Below are 18,357 nucleotides of genomic sequence, written 5' to 3'. Positions count from 1 at the left end.
TTTCAGGGACTTCATTAAAAACATGGACACAAGCACAAGCTGTAGCTTTATGTAGAGCCTTACATTTGTGAGTCGTTATAATTAGGAGTATAAACATTACATTCTTTTAAAATGCAGGTTGTTCTCCAGCCTAAGCATTATCACAGAACTAACTCACCCAGCCAACATGAGATTCATGCAGTTCAGAGCCAAAGACTGCTATTCTCTTGCTCTGTCCAAACTGGAAAAGGTAAGGAGATTTGCCTCCCCCTGCCCTCAATTTAAATCTTATATTTTTATTACTTTTTCTGATTTTGTTACAAAGATTTCAAAACAAGTGGAAACAGTCATTTATGGTTGTGGAGCTACTGTAAAAGATACTTTTTTCCCCAAATTCTACCCTCATTTAAGAATAATGTTTGATTTGATTTAATCACTTTACAATATAATATTAATCAACCAACTGTATAGTGGAATTTGCTCAAGGAAAATGAAATATTTTTGGATAATGAAATTTCCAGAGCTAATGTGGTTTTCCAAGAGGCTGACACAGGCAATTAACATGGAGCATCTTTTAAATGACTAAATGCTTAAAACATACAGCTTTTATTATAATGTATTTTTAAATTCAACTTCATTTTAAAGGCACTATAATCATGTCTTCTGTACACATTTCTGTGTATCTGTGTATGTATAGGAGATACTGGCATTACTGAGACAGTTTGAGAAGAATTGTTTTCTGTCAGAATGACGAGAGGGACAATGACACTACTTATATGTTAGATAAAACCTTTGTATTCTGTTTGTGTATTTGGTATTTTCAAATTGTGGAACTGTGGTTGTATGGAGATAAATTTAATCTGCTTGTTCAAAATACTGTTACTTCAAACAGGTAGAGCAAAGGAGGTAATATTGTGCATCTATTTAACTCTCTACACTCAAGGACAGTCCTCTTTCTCACAAATCTTCAGTGGTGATCTGACCTACCCACCTCTGTACTCCCAAAATCTTAAAGTATTAATTAATATTCCCTTCATGATCTTTCAGGCCATATTCTGAGTTTGTGAGATACAAATAATATCACTGTGACAGTCTTCAAGGGCAGAAATACTTCACTACATTCTTTTCTTTCTCTCAGTCTATCCATCAGTGTGATTGCTGGGTTTTCTCATGTACTCTCCCAATCAGTGCACCTCAGATCTATCTTGTGTATCTTGGTGAACTTGAATTAGTGTCAAATATCATTACCATTGTACAGATTTAACACAATTTCCATTTCCTACTTGTACTGCAAATTTCCTAGATTTTAGGGATTTCAGAGTCCACTATTTACAGGATAATATTTACATAGGTAATTTTAACATGTACTTAGTGGGAAAGAGCCTTTCCATGGAAACTTATCTTCCCAGTCACCGGAAGGAATCCTTCTTACAGAGGAATTGAATGCTGCAAAAATTCAGCCTGTGTGGATGAGACGGGAAAAGGATGAGAAGTAAATCTTTGACTCGGTTGGGTATCACACTAACATGTCAACCACGAGATGTAGATATCCGGGTGGCCTTTAGTGACTTGTTGTTTTTGCCTGTAATAACATGAAGGCTTGATCTTGTGGTTAGGTGGTGTTCTGACAGAGACATAACCTGGAGGGCTGTGGGGAAGCCAGACAAAAGCTGTTGTGCAAAGAGAGGAGCTGTTTGCAGCAGAAGGCTCAGCTTTGTTGGGATAATGCCAAACCCTTTAAGGTTTGCACATGTGGCTCCTCCACTGTGGCACTTCCTCCCTCTGTGGTAAATCCATGAAGGATAAGGTAAAACTGGCTGGAATATACATTGCCAGTTCTTCCAGGGCAAGATGGGCCAGCAGCTGGCTGGGGCTTCTGTGGGCTGTCTACTTCAATGCACTGAAACCAGGATTTTTATCTCAGTTCTTTCTTTCTTTACACAGGTCCTTAACTTTTCAAGCAAATATTCTGGAAATACTTAAAAGTATTTTAACTTCTTGACTATCTTTATTAATTTATTGTGCAAAAGTTATGAAGATAGATTGAAAGCTGAACATTTAATGAACTTCCTATCCAAACTATGCTCTGCTGAAACAGAGGCAGATAAATTATCTTAAAAAAAGAACATTTTCTTCATTGCTCTTGCCTGCTGTTGGTATTTCCCAGGCACTTCATCTTAACATTTGCAGGGAGAACTTCACAGGTGGTGCTGTAGTTCATTTGAGTTTCAGAACTCCCTCATGCAAAATGAAAGGCAATTAAAAACGCCAGTAAAAATTACCTAAAGCAGTCAAACATACAGTTGCTTGTTATTTCTGCATTAAGCACCTCATTTTCGGAAAGACTGAGAACGTCAGGCAAGTTGCCTTGAGGTAGCAGTGAAACACACTTCCAAAATTGGCTTTTCAACCTAATGGGCTGCAGAAGACAGATACACAAATCAGATGTCCATCTGCTGTTGCAGCTGCAACTTTTATTTTAGAGATAAATAAATCTGACACTAAACTCAGCACTGGCATACGCAACAGCAGTGGCCTTTAGACTACAGAGAAAAGGAAAAACAAAACACCCACACCCTAAACTTGAAATCTATGTTCTCCATTTGTCTTGCATAAGAGAAAACATGAGGTAACCACTCCCTCTTTCTTGAAAGAAAGGGTTTGTAATGTTTTGGATAAGATTTAGACTATATTTTGCTCTGGATTTTTCCGAATAAATATTGCAGGTGTTATTGATAAAAATTCCAAAGCTGTAAGTGATCATTTTGAAATAAGTACAAGTTCCTGTATCTTTTAATCAAACCCAATTCTGTGGTTTTTTATCTTCCACAGGGATAAGCACACAGATGTTAGGTGAGCAGAAATGTATCTGGGGTGGGCCAGTATATTTGCAGTGATTTACAAATTAAGGCTGCTTTTTTGACCTTCAGTATGGGGCCTCCTGTTTCCTGTCTCCATTGTTTTTTTTTTTCTTAAAGGTAATTCAGGTATTAAGTAGATTTGAATTAACATTAAGTAATAAAAAACAATAATGACATATGAGTTATAAAAAGAGATTGGTACCTCTTATTATTGGTGTCTTATTTTACATAGCTCTCTTAACAATTTTTATAAATTCTAAAATTGTACAACCTATTAGCACACAAATTTGGCTGTTGAACTGACAGGTTCTTAGGAAGTTATTCCAGATCAACACCAGAAAATTAATTTGTTCTTGCAAGAAACTAGGATTATATTTCTCACAAGTCTCTTTGAAGCAAGAATGAAGGAAAAACAAGGCTGTAGAAGAGATGGAAGGAAACTAAACGGGCCTGGTGCAGTCATATGAAGGTTAGCAAGGCCAAGGGCTGGGTCCTGCCCTTGGGTCACAGTTACCTCCTGCAGCACTGCAGGATGGGGCAGGGTGGCTGGAAAACTGCTCAAGGATGGGGGTGCTGGTTGACAGCCTGAGCCAGCGTGTGTCAAGGTAGCCACAAGGCAAATGGCATCCTGGTCAGTACCAGAAAGAGTGTAGCCAGCAGCACCAGGGCACTGATAGACCCCTGTGCCATTTCTTCCCTTTTATATCAGATTCTGTTCATGTTTCCTGTTACTAGGAGACTTCCTGGACCAGGATGACAGCCCACTGCCAGAACTAAGGAATTGGAACAGGTTAACAGGAGCTAAAGCACAGTTGATATCCCTCCATCTTTTGAAAACTGATCTGGTGGAATATGCCCATGCAGTTTGAGATGTGATGACTGAAACAACATATACATTGATCAGTATCTTTCAGCCTGCAAAACTGTACCTATTGAACAAATATGCTGCATATTTGTAGGAAGAAACAATGTTGAGAGTAAAGGAATTTTACACTTTTGACTTCTTTCAAGATAATATCTATTTTGTGTTTTTGCCACAGTCCTTCCAAAACCAGCATTAAAAATGTTTCCTATTTTTTAATTCCTCAACAGAAAGAGCGGGAGAAGGGATCTAATCTGGCATTTATGTTTCGACTGCCCTTTGCTGCTGGCAGGGTTTTCAGCATCAGCATGCTGGACACACTGCTTTATCAGGTACTATGAACAGTAACTTAACACAAATGTTGCCACACATTTTATTGTGCTTAATTACTAGATGACCCTATTTTCTGACCTAGGATATGTTAAAGTATGTTTATACCAGGAACAGTCAATGGCAAAAGATAATGGACCACGCTCTATGTGTTAGTTCAGTTACCAATCCCAAAATCACCCTGTGACTGCACAAAATCTGATGTTGCATAATGTAACACTGTTTATGTACCTTTCCATAGTCAAATAGCTTTGGTAAAGCCTATATTAATTACAGATTACACGTTATACAATAGTGCTGGTACTCTGCAGGAATAAAGGCAGTGCCCATTCCCACAGCATCATGCCCCTAACAGAAACAACACAATTACTTTAATTTGTAAACTTATTAGTCTTCTGCATTTGCTGATAAAAGTCTCAATTACTTCATAGTGTCCTCTCTTACTCATGTTGACTAGACCTGCAGAGGCCCTGTCACTACACTGTAAAGTAAGCAAGCCATTCTCACCCTTGCAAGGAATGCATTCAGTGGTTACAGAGACAGTGGGTGAAGAAAGAGCAGCAAACCAACCTTGTAGCTCAGAATCCAGGAAGTAGTGATGACAGTGAGAATCAGGGAAAAGCACAGCTTCAGAGAGTTGAAGAAAAAATATCAGAAAATACAGTCAGGACAAATGGAGGCAGCAGTTGCTAGTTTCAGAGTAGAAAATAGGTCAATATTCCTCATTCTTCAGCAGTGCCCACGTTTCTGCACACTCTGACACAGCAGGATGCCCAAGGAGCAGCCCCCAGCACCACCCTTCAAGGATCAAGGTGCACAGCATAAGCAGGAACACCACCATGGCCCACATCATCCTCTCACCTGAGCAGCCTCCTGCTTTGCCTCTACCAAGGGATAGCCTGTGGGTGCTTTAGTACCCAGGTGGAAAACATCCTGACAGGGTGTCATGGTTTGAACGACAGGTGTCTACTAAGGAAGGCTGGAGCCTCTCTTGAAATGGAAAATGTAAACCCTCTCCCTCCAAATTATTGTAATTTTGAAGTTAAGGAGCTCTCAGGCAAAGATACGAGAATAGGCATGACAGTTCTTTACTAGGAAAATTAAAATAAAAATACAATAATAGAAGAAAACAAACCACTGGCAGGGTCAGAATACAACCTGACACCCCATCAGTCAGGGTGCTGGTAGCAGTCCCATTAAATAAATGGTGGCTGCAGTCCTGCAGTGACAGATGTGGTTCAGTTGAAGCAGTGGTCTTGTAGAAAGGTGCAGTTTTCCTCTGAAGATCCAGTGATGATGTGGAAAGGTCTGGTTTTCCTCTGGAATCCAGTGGAAAAAAGGCTGCTTTGGTGTTCCAAATCTCAGATTTTATCTGGGTAGGAAATGCTTGGCTCCTCCCTCCGGCTGGAGCATCTCCCAATGGGATGATGGAATTTTATCAGTCATGCAGTGGGATTCAATTGCCCATTAACAGAAGGTATCTTCCTGGAGGAAGGATGGGTTGTGGAAAAGACAAAGATCACTGCCCCACCTGGTTTCAGCAGGTGGTGATAGAGTACATACTTTTGGTTGACACAGGGAAATTAATTTACTTGGTAATTTGGTGCACGAAGGGTGTTCTTTCATCGCAATTCTACTTCCAAATAAATTTCCTAAAGGCAAATCCTACATATATAGAAAAAATTCCTGGAGCTAGACTTTTCTTAAGAAGTCATTTATATATAAACGAATCATGTATATGGACATATATATTATAAGGTTCTAGAAATAAATGCATTTGCATATAAAACATCTTCATAATCTTGCCCCAGAATATCAGCATCACATACCGCAATACTAAAACTAAAAATTCCACAGACACATATATAGAAGTAGATCTGTCAATCATCAACAGTTCTTGCCAACTCATAGGTGACTTCAGTATTTTATGCTATAACTTGACAGAGTAACACCATTCAGCAGAAAGTGTTTAAAGCAAAAAGCCTCACATGCTCATTCTCACTTTAATTCCACCTGTCCTTCCTTTGAACTGCTACTGCTTATAGGTGAACTGTCATTTTTCTAGAATTATCTTTCTTACTCCAAGTTAGAAATTCTGTAACAGCAGTTCTTCGGTTTTTTTCATGGTCCCATTTTCTGTCTTTTTCTTCTGCAAGAAACAGCAAATGACATGGGGAACGTCAGGGTTCAGCTGATGCTTCCCATTACAGGCTGAAAGGACAGCCTTTGAATTATCTTTAGGACGGTGACTGAAATATGAAAACCTGGTCTTGCAAATCTTGGTGAATAAACTTGTTAATCTAATGCAAGTTCCATGGCAGAAATGATGCAGCCAAGATAACAAACAGATTTAATTTGCAAACAAATTTTTTCTGAGATGCTCCTTGGTGTTTAGCCCATCACAACTGGGACAGTACCAGTACAAAAATTAAAATAGTTGAATTGCTGTGTATCAAATGAAATCTATCTAGCTTCTGAGTTTGAACAAATACAGATAGCACTAAAGGATTTCTGTAATACCTTTGTGAGGTCTTTCTTTGTGAAAACATTTTGTTACCTGTGCATTTGCATTAAGCCAGCAGAGCTATAGTGTGTGCTGCATTCCAAGGACTGCAATGCTGCCCTGCTACACCTGAGTACAGGTGGCAAAAAATAGCTCAGCCACAGCTAGAAGAGCACCCACATGACCCTCATTCCAGCAGCTCAACCCAGGAGGAGTAATATTTGTGATTTTAGCTGATCTAATGTCTGTTCTCAGCCTTAGTCTACACTTCTACACTAAACCTAATTTCTATCTTTTAACCAATAGCAACGCACAGTGTAGCAGAGCAACAAGGCACATCAACTCTTAAAAACCCTTCAGATTACCCATTTGAATAAAGTAATAGCAGTGTCACCTCAGAGGGACCCACTGAGGACTGCAGACCCATCTAACATATGCTAGTATTTCTTTTGCACAGAAGAGTTCATTATAATTTCACACTTTGTAGGATTAACGCCTCACTTCCACTGACACTTCCAACTTTGCTTTAATGCTTTTGTTATGCCTTAGTCTCCTGAATCTTGTATGTACATTGCATGGACATGCAGAGCCAGTTTAGGAAAACTTACTTTATGTAAGTAAATTGAGCAAAAAGAAAGGGATAGGTATTCCTATAGTGATTTAGATGCTTAAATCTTAAAGGTACATAAATCTTAAGATACTTACATCTCATCTTAAAGAGATGGCCTGTAAACACAGATGTATAATTTCTTTGAAATTCACACATGGTGCTAATGGTTGCCTACTCATCTGTTCATTAAAGCTTTTTTTCTTTCTTTTCTGTCTCTCCTGTTAAAAAAATCTTGCAGTCATTTGTGAAAGATTATATGATTTCTATCACAAGACTTCTGCTGGGACTTGACACCACACCAGGATCTGGGTTTCTTTGTTCTGTAAGTTTAAAAAAAAAATCAATACAGAATACCAGAGAAGATTCTGTACTGTCTGCAAATGCTTCAACTTTCTTTGTATGGCATTTCCTTTTGTGGAAGTTCAAGGAAGAACATCTGTTTCCTTTTTCATCTGGGAGAAGATGAGGAAACTAAACAGAAAACATACCCATTTTTAGTTTCATAGCAAAACAAATATCTCCAAGAAAATACAATGCATTCTATTAATCAGAAAATTGGAAAGTCAGAAAAATACAGGACTAGTACATTTTATATGAAATAGCAATGGCAGTTCAGAAACCAATTTGGAAATTAAGTATATAAAAACCAGGAAGTGCTACCTGTATTATGCAGCCTGGCCAGGACCATCTCCCAGTCCCTGTTCCTGTGGGCAATAAAAGGCATAATTAGTTTTTACTTAAAGATTAGATGTATTAAATGACTAGGAGTTGGATTTACAAAGTCCTCTTGTTGTTATATATGTCATTATTCTTATTCCCCAATGTGATTTAACTGTGTATATACACACATAAAAATTTAAAACAACTGAAGTAATTTTTACTGAAACAATCCCCACCTTTCAGTTTTCTCCCACATCCATCGTACCCTGGCTAGCAAACAGATCAATACAAGTTGAGTTATTTACAAGTAGCTTTATGGGGATCTATAAAAAACAAGTTCTTTATAGGCAGGAAGTACTTCAAATAAAAATTACATATTTCTTGGTTAGTCATTAAGCTTCATTACAGTGAATGTAAGAACGTTTGAAAGTACAAGTGAATCTTTAAAAAGGAATTTATACATCTCGAAATAAAGCTAGTAATGAAGTAAGTGACCTTCATGTAAGACTTCTTATACCACTTCTGCTTAGTGTATTACTTTCTCCCCACTCCCTTGTCTCCATATATTCAGCCTGCAGTCTGGTGGACAAAATTAAAATTCAAAATACTCATGCACTCCAGTCTGTCCACACCAGTTTCTTACTGCTGACAATATTTAGTTTATTCATTTATGTTTTAGTCAAATGTAGATGCTGGGTGAAGGCTGCTATGCAAATTTTAAATAATCTTAAACCAAGACCAGAAGTTCATAATTCAAAACTTCTTCCACTGCAATGTCTTCTAAACAGGGAGAAAGGAAAAGAAACAGTTTTACAAACTCAATAGAAGTTGCAGATTTGTTGTGGAACAAAGGTGCAACAGTACAATGGTGTAATTATTAGCTAGTGTTTAGTTGTTTTTTTTGTTTTCGTTTCATGAGTAGCATAGTAAACAAGTGATAAACCCTCAAGAGTTAAAAGTCTTCCCTCCTATTATTTGGTTCAGATGAAAATCACAGAAGAGGATCTGTGGATTAGGACATATGCCAGACTGTATCAGAAGCTTTGTTCCTCTACAGGAGACATTCCAATTGGAGTCTACAGGACAGAATCCCAGAAGCTCACAACATCCGAGGTGGGTCAGTTCACCGTGTTTTTCCAGGGGTTTCACTGCAGAGTGCCCGAGGCCTCTGCTGCCACGTGGATGGTCACACTAACCCAGGCTGAGCCCCAGGCTCCGGCAGTGCCCAGAGCCCCTGGCCTTTGACTCCTGTGCTTCCTGCTGGGAACGGATGGGTGGGAAGCGAGGGGCAGCTGGGCGCGCCCAAGAGCGGCTGGATGGGAACTGTGCTCAGTAAGGGCAGTGTTTGTAACAAACCCTGGAACCAAGCCCTCTGGCACTTGTGTCAACAATGCCAGCGCTGTGTCTCAAAGCAGGTGGCATTTCACTGCTCACGAGACCTTCTAATTCATTCTCTTGTTGCTCATTTCTAGTCAGTGTTATTCAAAGTATTGTGGGATCTCTCTAAATTTAGCTGCTGAGCAGTGGTAATATTTTATATATATATATTTCTGTGTTTCCCACATAAATGTGTACATTTCTCCATCTCTCTGCTTATAAAAAATAGCAAAATTATTTTTGACTGACTTCTTAGCATACTTTTTTTTTTTGTTTGGGCAGCTTCAATTTCTGTCATGTATTATCCATTTGTTTACATGACCCTTAGTACTGCCATCTCATTAAACTGTGGCTTTAAATGCAGCAGTGAGCAACAAATCTTTGCTTTCTTCTGAAATACTCAGACGTAGTTTACTCTAATTTCCAAGACAGGTAACTTATATTTTCTTTTCTGTGTTTCAGAAAAATATTAGAAAACATTTGGGCATATAACGCTTAACGGCAAGAGGAGGTACATTCCTTACTCTTGAGGAAGTACATTCAGCTGAAGTTAATATTACAAAAGGGTGATAAAAAGCTGTGCAAGATTTCACCCAGTTCGTGGTTATATCTCTTTGTGGACCAGTGCTGTCTCTGCACGTGGCTTTTACAGCTTAGCCAGTGGACTCTGTCACTGCAGCAATGTCTTTTGAACTATAGTAGCCTTAACATAATCCATCAGAATCATTCCTTGGACAATAATGTAGTCAGCCTCACTGCAAATAAGAAAAAAAGTCTGTCACAGCTTTCCACAAAACAGAGAACATACTAGGTGTTAAGAATTCATGAAATAAGGATAAGATAAAATTCATGGCAATGCCTTATTCTCATATTCAGGGCTGGCTATTTATCTTGAGGGCAAAAAAAAAAAGAGAATAAGGAGCTCTCCTATTATTTCCTACCAACTTTCACAGGTAATCTTACAAGGAATTTGAGTTAAATTAGGTAGAGGATTAAGGAAGGGAGGCTGGAGAAACCTAGCTAAAATTTCAAATTATCAGGTGTTGAACAAATGTGGAAGAATGGCACTCCTCCTTTATTAAGTGAAGAAAAAGCAGTTGGTCGTCTTAAGCTGAAGGCTCTGAATGCAGACACACAAATACTTGCGCAATTTCATGTTTAGTGAGTCAGAATTTGTACAACCATTCCCCTCTAGAGGGGAGCAGGGAAATCTCCCCTCATCTACCTCTTCCCCACAATATGAAAGAGCAACATCTCTGTCTGTGGCCTTTATGGATAGAGACCTAAAAACGTAGAGATGCTAAAACCCCTAATCTTTCTGCAAAGTGTTCATTTTGAAGTCAAAGGAATTTTTTTACTTATTTCACTAATGAAATATTAGCATGGGTTATCATTTTAGCTTTTCAATACATTAAGCCAGAAAAATGTCATAGGGTAAGATCTTAAAAATGGAAATGAGAAAAGTAGTTTGCTCACTTTTTATTCAGGAAAGATGAATTTCTAACCATAAATTTGAAGGCTTATAACTCAGAGAACCTTCAATGTGATTATCAGTTTGAGCTTAAACAGACATAAGAAACTAAATTTGTATTGCCCATACCTGTATACTATCAGGTAATAACATGGTTAACTTGAGTCATGAGGACAAAATATGCCAGTATTAATATTTAATATGTGCAGTTTATCCTTTGGTACTTCCTTTTTCACTATGCAAATAAGAAGCCCTCACTCCACTGACAGATATTCATAACTTCTTTAAAAATAAAGCAAGTTTTCAGTGACCCAGTAACTAAATAACAAGTGAATCTAGTCTGCCTCTCAATGACTATCACACCTATGACCCACACCATTGCCACTTAATTAAAAAAATATGAAAAAGAGATGCAAAATCTTTTTTCATTACCTGCTCATCTGCTTTTCTGTGGCTCCTGTTTAATAGTCTGTATTTGTCTCTTTAGATTCACTTCTGTTTAAATTGTCTTTTGTTTTCTTTTTCCCCTCCCTTTGTCAGTCACGAGAAATGGCTTCACAAGTAAGTATTTGCTTATTGTCTGCCTGTTTCTGGGTGCCCTGGCTGAAGGAAGCCCCACACAGCTGCTGGCTTGTTTGCTCCCCCGTAGGTGGGATGGGGAGAAAACTGAGAAGCTGAAAGGGAGAAATCTCTTGAGCTCAGGTAAAGGCAGTTTGATAACTTGAACAAAAGCTGTGTGTGCAAGCAAAGCAAAGCAAAGCAAAGCAAAGCGTTTGCTCACACTTCTGATGGGCAGGGGGTGTTTGGCTGTCTCCAGGAAAGCAGGGCTCCATCAAGCAATGCTGGGAAGACAAATGCCTTAAGTCCTCTCATCCCTTCATCGTCCTGCAGCTGTTCCTGCAGAGCACAGCACCATGGCTTAGGGATATCACTTTGGTCAGTTGGGATCAGTCCCAGCTGTGTCCTCTCCCAGCTTCTTGTGCTCTCCCCCAGCCCACTTGCTGCTGGGGTGGCTGAGAAGCAGAAAATGTCTTGGTTTGCTGTAATCACCACTCAGCAGTAATGAAAACATCCCCATTATTAACACATTATCATCACCACAAATTCAAACCATAGTCCCATATAGACTGCTAAGAAAAATTGTAGCTCAATTCCAGCCAGAAACAGTACATTAGGTTCAGTTGTGGAAGTAAAATCCTCACAGGAAATGGAACTATGCAATGGATTATCCTTGAGTAAACAGATCTTAAAACAACATTGTTCTGGACACAAACACCTTGCTAAAGATCTGAAAGCTCACAGACTGGGAGTTTCAAAGAAGCCCAGTGGAATTCTGGTTCCTTTTGGGCCTGCTTCTGTTGAATTCTAAAGGTAATAAATCTTCTTTACAGTGAAAAGATCATCTGGTGAAAGCCTTAAGCTTAAACACATTAAATGCTAGTGGAGCAAAATCCCCAAGCTTATCACAAAAGGAAAATGTAGCTGTACTTTGGTTTAGAGAGCTTTTGGAGCAGAAAAGCATGTCTAGAACCCTGGTTGTAAGTAGCATGGTTGGTAGGCAGAGCAGTAAAATTTAGTTAGTATAGAACCTTGCAGTAAGGTAAAAATAAGGCACTGCTTCAGAAGGGAGCAAATGAAACTAAACCTTCAAACTATATCACACTTCACACACAGCTGCCAGAGAGGAGCAAGGCGAGAGAGCAAAAATCTAAAGTTGATCAATGTTTGGTGTTATCACCACAGATACTGTAATCATCATTATCTCAGATATGCACACTGGTGTGTCTGTGACTATATTCCCATTCCATGTGGTGACCAGTCTAGTGTTTAGATTTTAGGGCATGAAACATTCTATTAGAACACCATGCCTGAGTGGGTCATAGTTATCTGGCAGCACGAGTAAGCAATCACACACTTTAGGGCACACAGTGGGATACGTCAGACAGGAACCTGCCTTTAAAAGCAAACAAAACCAAGGGTTTAAAGGCAAATATTGCTTCACTTTGTGGCACAGGAGTGACACGTGTCATGCTTCTCATGCAACAGATTCGCCTGCTATGGAACAAGAAAATGAAATTCAGTGAAAACAATCAAACCTCAAAGTAATGATAGTTACAAAAGTATTTTTAAATAAAGTTCAAGACTGGTTAAAACAGAGGGGGGCACACAGAAGTACTTTGCACTGGAGTTTTATCTTCTGTGTGTTTAACAGCTGCTACTGGCAGACACACTTCTGTGCTGCTTTTGAAAGAGAGTTTGGACTTTGATTTTGTTTTGCCTTTCGAGTTGAATTTTTTCCTCTTGCCTTTAGCAAAGGGCCGTTCTGCACAGCTATCTCAACAGGCATGATAAAAACTTCATCATTGCTGAATTAAATATTTAGCTTTATCACCTTCTTTTTTGCTTTCAGCTCACCTATGCCAGTGTTTCAAAACTTCAAGCTAAGGATTTACAGATTCACAGAAACAAAAAACTTGTTCTATCACTTGGCCTCTCCCATTTAGTCTCTGTTTCAAAAAGTAACTTACCTTTCCGTAGTGATGACGATTGGTCTCTGCCTTTACACTACTGCTGTCAGCAAGTATGGTTATTTGGTTTGCCAAGAGCGTGACAAGGAAAGCTGCCAATGCAGGCAGGAAGAAAGGCAAAACAAGACCATCCTCTACATTCAGTTTGTATCAGGTTTTTTCATACCAAATAGCTCCTTCCTACCCATAAGTAGCACCTTTTCCTATGTAATGTACTCTGCCTACCTTAGTCTTTGCTGTAAAATGCACACAAACCCAAAATGACAGTCTAGCAAACAACAAAATCAAATTTCATTGCTGTTCAAAGGGATCCAGGTTCTCTCTTCTGTCCTGACATCAGTGGAGTCAAAAATAAAACTTTAAAAAATCAAGTTGTTTAAAAATAAAATAAATAAAGAAATCCTTTTCCTATTGCAGACTAAGCTGAAGAGCCTCAATAAATTAGCTGCTCTTTACTTGTGGCTTATTGCAAGATCCTAGTCCAGAATATTAAAAATGTGATTTTACTTGAAGTGCTACAAGATAAACATCTGTAGTGTTCTTCTTAATTATGGGGTTTGATTGTTTTTCTGTTTGATTTGGTTTGTTTGTTGCTTTTTTATTTTACACAGGTAAAAGCTAGTTTTTGCAAAAGTGAAAAACACGTATCTTTCACACTGTATTCAGCTTACTCATATCAAATATTGTTTTATGGCCTCCGGAAACGTCACAGGTTCTGTGGTGAGCCTCCTACAGAAAGCTTGTATTCAGCACTGATGAGGTCAACAGAATCTTCCTTTCAGATTTCATGTTAGTGGGGAAAGGACATTGAGTAACTCCTCCATTAAATTTGCTTTATTTGCTGATCACTACCAGCATATTCTGTTCGAACTCGGCATGTTCATTTACATCATCTGTGTTTTATACTTCATGTATTTATTTTAAACACTCACCACATTGAAATCTGTGACCAGTAACTTTGTGATGTGCTTGTACTGACACCAGCAAGGACTTTGCCATTTCATTGTCAATAAACGACATTCAGGTAGCACAAGAGAACTCAGGACTGTTATGGAAGTGGTATTGAAACTAGAAACTAAAACAACTCATTAAATCTAAAATACACATTGAAAGAATTAACAAAAGTTATCTTTTGAAATGTTTCCTCTTATGTTCGCTAGGAACTTTTGTTTGTTAGAAATGCACCTGTAGTCCATCCACCTGTGTTATTTCAGCACTTGTACCTGCACATACCATTGGTCTTATTTGGGTGGCACAAGGAAAATACAGCAACAGAGTAACAGATTTTGGCTCTTAAGTATTGGGGAGGGGGGGGGATTGTCACTATATGAGTAATATCACTGTTCTTTAAGGTTCTGATACTGCCCTTCCTGAATCTAGGAATCAGTTCTGAATGACTTCTCCACATTCTTCCCAGCCTGTATATTTTCAGAAATCTAAGTTGTGTAACTGCCTACATGTAACACACACTTACATGTGTGTTGCAGATTCATTAAGTAACGTTTCAACTTTGGCTGCACTGTTTTCAGTACTCTCTTAAGACCACCAGTAGAACATGCCTGTTAACTGTGTCTCAAATTCCCAGGTCTTGCACTGCTTTCCCAAGAGGTGCCCTGAATCACACTGCAGGTTCCTGCATCCTAATTTCATGTGTGCTGCAAGACCTGGGAATTTGAGACACAGTTAACAGGCATGTTCTACTGGTGGTCTTAAGAGAGTACTGAAAACAGTGCAGCCAAAGTTGAAACGTTACTTAATGAATCTGCAACACACATGTAAGTGTGTGTTACATGTAGGCAGTTACACAACTTAGATTTCTGAAAATATACAGGCTGGGAAGAATGTGGAGAAGTCATTCAGAACTGATTCCTAGATTCAGGAAGGGCAGTATCAGAAGACAAAATTTGCTCTTCTCAGAATCACAGTGCAATTTGGCACAAAATAACACTTATTTGCTTTTGCACTTGCTAAAAGTCTTTATATTATAAATGAGATTTTTACATGAAAATCAAAGTCTAGTAAAGGGCGCCCAGTTCAGGAACATTTGCTAAGTATGAGGAGCTGAATCCCCTCAGCTCCATTGCAGGCAAACCCCATGTCCAGCTGTTGGGAAGAGAACATCTTTGTCGGCTTCCATTTAATACAGCCCTTCATGTCTCTTGCCATTTTCCTTTCAAGTCTCAAATCTCCATCAGTGTGGAGGACTGGGAGGACACCAAAGACACCAAAGACCAGTTCAGCTGCCGCAGTAATCACCGGAACTCGACGTCCAGTGAGCAGTCCGACCACCCGCTGCTGCGGAGGAAGAGCATGCAGTGGGCACGGCGCCTGAGCAGGAGGGCCCCTAGGCACTCTGCTAAAACTGCTGAGAAGATCAGCCAGCAGAGAATGAACCTCTACAGGAGGTCAGAAAGGCAGGAGCTCGCTGAACTCGTGAAGAACAGAATGAAGCACCTGGGCCTTTCTCCAGCAGGATACGGTACCACCATTACAGTACTTCTATAGCAGCATGAGCGTGGGGCAAGGTGAACTTATTTGTAAGAAATGATGGAGCCAAAACCAAAACACTAGGTTTATGATAAAGCTTTTTTTTTTTGTTGTTGGTTTAGGTTTGGGTTGTGTTTCTTCATTTAGCAAGAGTAACTTGGAGTGTTTTTAATGTATTCTATTATCACCCATTCCTGTGCTGAGATGGAAGGCTCATAAGGCAGCATGTCAGTCACATTTATATTTAGTAGATGATATGTGGATGCTGAATTTATAAACATTTCCCAGTCATGGAACGGCTGCACCATATTTCTGCAAACCTCTAAATAAAGATGAAGACAGGGCTGTTGTGAAGTTCACTCATATGTCAAGGTAGGGAGTTGTTTATATGTGAAGGATATTTTCCCAGCAGTTTTCAAAAATAATGCCAAATTATCATATGAAAGTCATTTTTAGAAAGCATGTTTCACTAGGTCTTTAGATGCCAGTTTTTTTTTTTTTTAATCCATCAAATCATTCTCCAGCAAGGCTGATGTCAGGTTGCTTTTTAGTTTGTAGGATTGTTTTGGGATTTCTTAAGCTATATGGGCAAGAGTTCTGGAACACTTTCTAACATGTGCACCACAGCTGGCTACGTTGCCTTTCTCTGGCCTTGGCCTTTGGTGTAGCATCTTAGCACTATGGGGTCTGATTTCCTAGAAATACCAGGAATTTCTAGATACGTGAATGCAGGCTCTTTATTCCACACCCCATCTGGACAATTTCTATGCCTTCTTTCTGAGGTATTTCTATACAGCTCTCTGCAGAAAGATTCAGGGCTAAAGATTTTCCAGGGATTTCACAAACCACAATAACATTTGATCAAACACAAAAAGGTTTTGCAAATTTAATTCATATTTATATTAGTAACAAGAGAACTCTGTTGTATTCCTGCTTTTCTTTTAAAATCCTAGTTAAACACCAGAAGTAAATATTTATTTCATTACTCTAATTTAGGACTATTACATACCATCTACAAAGCAGCAAAATCTTGATAAATGCTTTATCTGATTACATTTATCTGATTCTGAGTTATATATTTTCCTAAAAAGATAAAGAGGATTTAACACAGAAGCATTGCCTCCCCTTTTGCCTCTCCTCTTTAGTCTGATACGATTAAAACCAGTCTCACTGCAGCAACCCAAGGAGTGTGCCAAGAGAAAAAGATACAAGAGATATTGCAATGGCATCTATAAAAGTGTAGCTTAAAACTTAAAAATTATCAGCCTTCATTTCAACCCATCATTAGGAAAACAGTTAAAAATGCAAGAGACATATCAATTTCCATGTATACAGCCTTCACATTTCAAGCCCTTGGCATAGATGATAAAAGGGAAGTGCTTCCTAGATAATAGAAAAAGGAAAAAAAAAAGGTTTATGTTGACCAAATCTGGAAATGGATGAGAATGCCATACACCTGCATTTAACCTTGGTCATCATTTGAACTTGATACCACCTAAGCACAGACAGGAGTCCCTGCTCACCACAAACTTACCTAAGCTGCAGGACAGATTGGTAAATCACCCTGAAATTGGGTTACATTCAAATGACTATGACTGTAAAAACCCAGAAGAGTTTTAAAACATTAGACAACAGGGTGTTTTTAGAACTGATAACTCAAAAGAGAATAATGTCAAGTAGTTTTAATATGAGTACAGTTGAAAATAAATTGCTAAACTTATTTGAAATCACTCTGTCACCAGACACTTTTTTACAGGTCCATGAACTTTTATCAAATTAATATGTCAGAAGTAATGCTTCTCTCAGTTTATTTGTAAATGTAATTTATTTGGTACTTTTTTCCTCCCTGTCCTCTAGATGAAATGAATGATCATCAGAACACCCTTTCTTACATCCTGATCAACCCTTCTCCAGATACAAGATTAGAGCTAAATGATATAGTGTAAGTTAAATCACGCACATAAAAAAAGTCACAAGGCCTGCAAAAAAATGAAATATGGAGACTTCTATTTAAAGAGACATCCAATTATACTATATATGTATATACTTAAAATGCACATATAAATATATAATACATATATTTGTAATGTTCTAAACCTGTCATCCTCCTCTTACTCTATATCGTAAATTGAAAAAATCTAACGAATGCTACCAGAGAAACTAAACTAAGCACCTTTAAAGTAAGTCTCTAAGTCTTGCTCAGATCTTTTCAACATTACTAAACTATGCACTTACCTGGCTTGCATCATGTTATTTTAGTAACAGCTGTAATTTCTTTTTGTAGATACTTGATCCGACCTGATCCATTGACTTATGTTCCAAATTCTGGACCCAGCCGAAAGGACAGCTTCTGCAATACTGTGGGACAAGACACCAGGGAGGAGACACAGCTTTGATACGTAACTCACCACAAAATTCAGAGACAATTTTATACACATGGTGTTTCCACTAACCATTTTGCAAACTGAGTGGTACGTTTTATTCAGATTTTGGAAACAAAATGACAGTGGATAAGTGACCAAATACTGAAATGTGGTGCCTAGAAACTCTGACTTCAGGGATTGTCAGGTCTGTGGCCTGTTCAGTATAGTAATTGAACTCTGTCAGCCTAAAAGAATGATGACACCCACTGCTATTTAACCCATATGAACAAATGTCAAATCCCACCACATTTTGCTTAGATGCTCCT

General features: G+C 38.6%; 1 protein-coding gene across 4 annotated transcripts in view; it reads left to right on the top strand.

Moving 5' to 3' along the window:
- Window positions 1-18,064, top strand: part of KCNT2 (potassium sodium-activated channel subfamily T member 2) — a 114,483-nt gene extending 96,419 nt beyond the window's left edge. For 3 of the 4 annotated variants that reach the window (XM_062497194.1, XM_062497193.1, XM_062497192.1), the window contains 7 exons: window positions 118-229; window positions 3,933-4,034; window positions 7,384-7,467; window positions 8,790-8,918; window positions 15,360-15,660; window positions 17,526-17,610; window positions 17,953-18,064. In XM_062497194.1, the coding sequence (XP_062353178.1) occupies window positions 118-229; window positions 3,933-4,034; window positions 7,384-7,467; window positions 8,790-8,918; window positions 15,360-15,660; window positions 17,526-17,610; window positions 17,953-18,064 (925 nt within the window). Of the gene's footprint in view, window positions 1-117; window positions 230-3,932; window positions 4,035-7,383; window positions 7,468-8,789; window positions 8,919-11,193; window positions 11,215-15,359; window positions 15,661-17,525; window positions 17,611-17,952 lie in introns of all 4 variants that reach the window. The other variant, XM_062497195.1, reaches the window with a different exon arrangement.
- The last annotated feature ends 293 nt before the right edge of the window (window positions 18,065-18,357 follow it).

The sequence above is a fragment of the Cinclus cinclus genome, chromosome 8, assembly GCF_963662255.1.
Source record: "Cinclus cinclus chromosome 8, bCinCin1.1, whole genome shotgun sequence".
In the NCBI taxonomy this organism is placed as follows: Eukaryota; Metazoa; Chordata; class Aves; order Passeriformes; family Cinclidae; genus Cinclus; species Cinclus cinclus.
The sequence above is the reverse complement of the archived record's forward strand: the minus strand, read 5'-3'. Positions and strand labels throughout refer to the sequence as shown.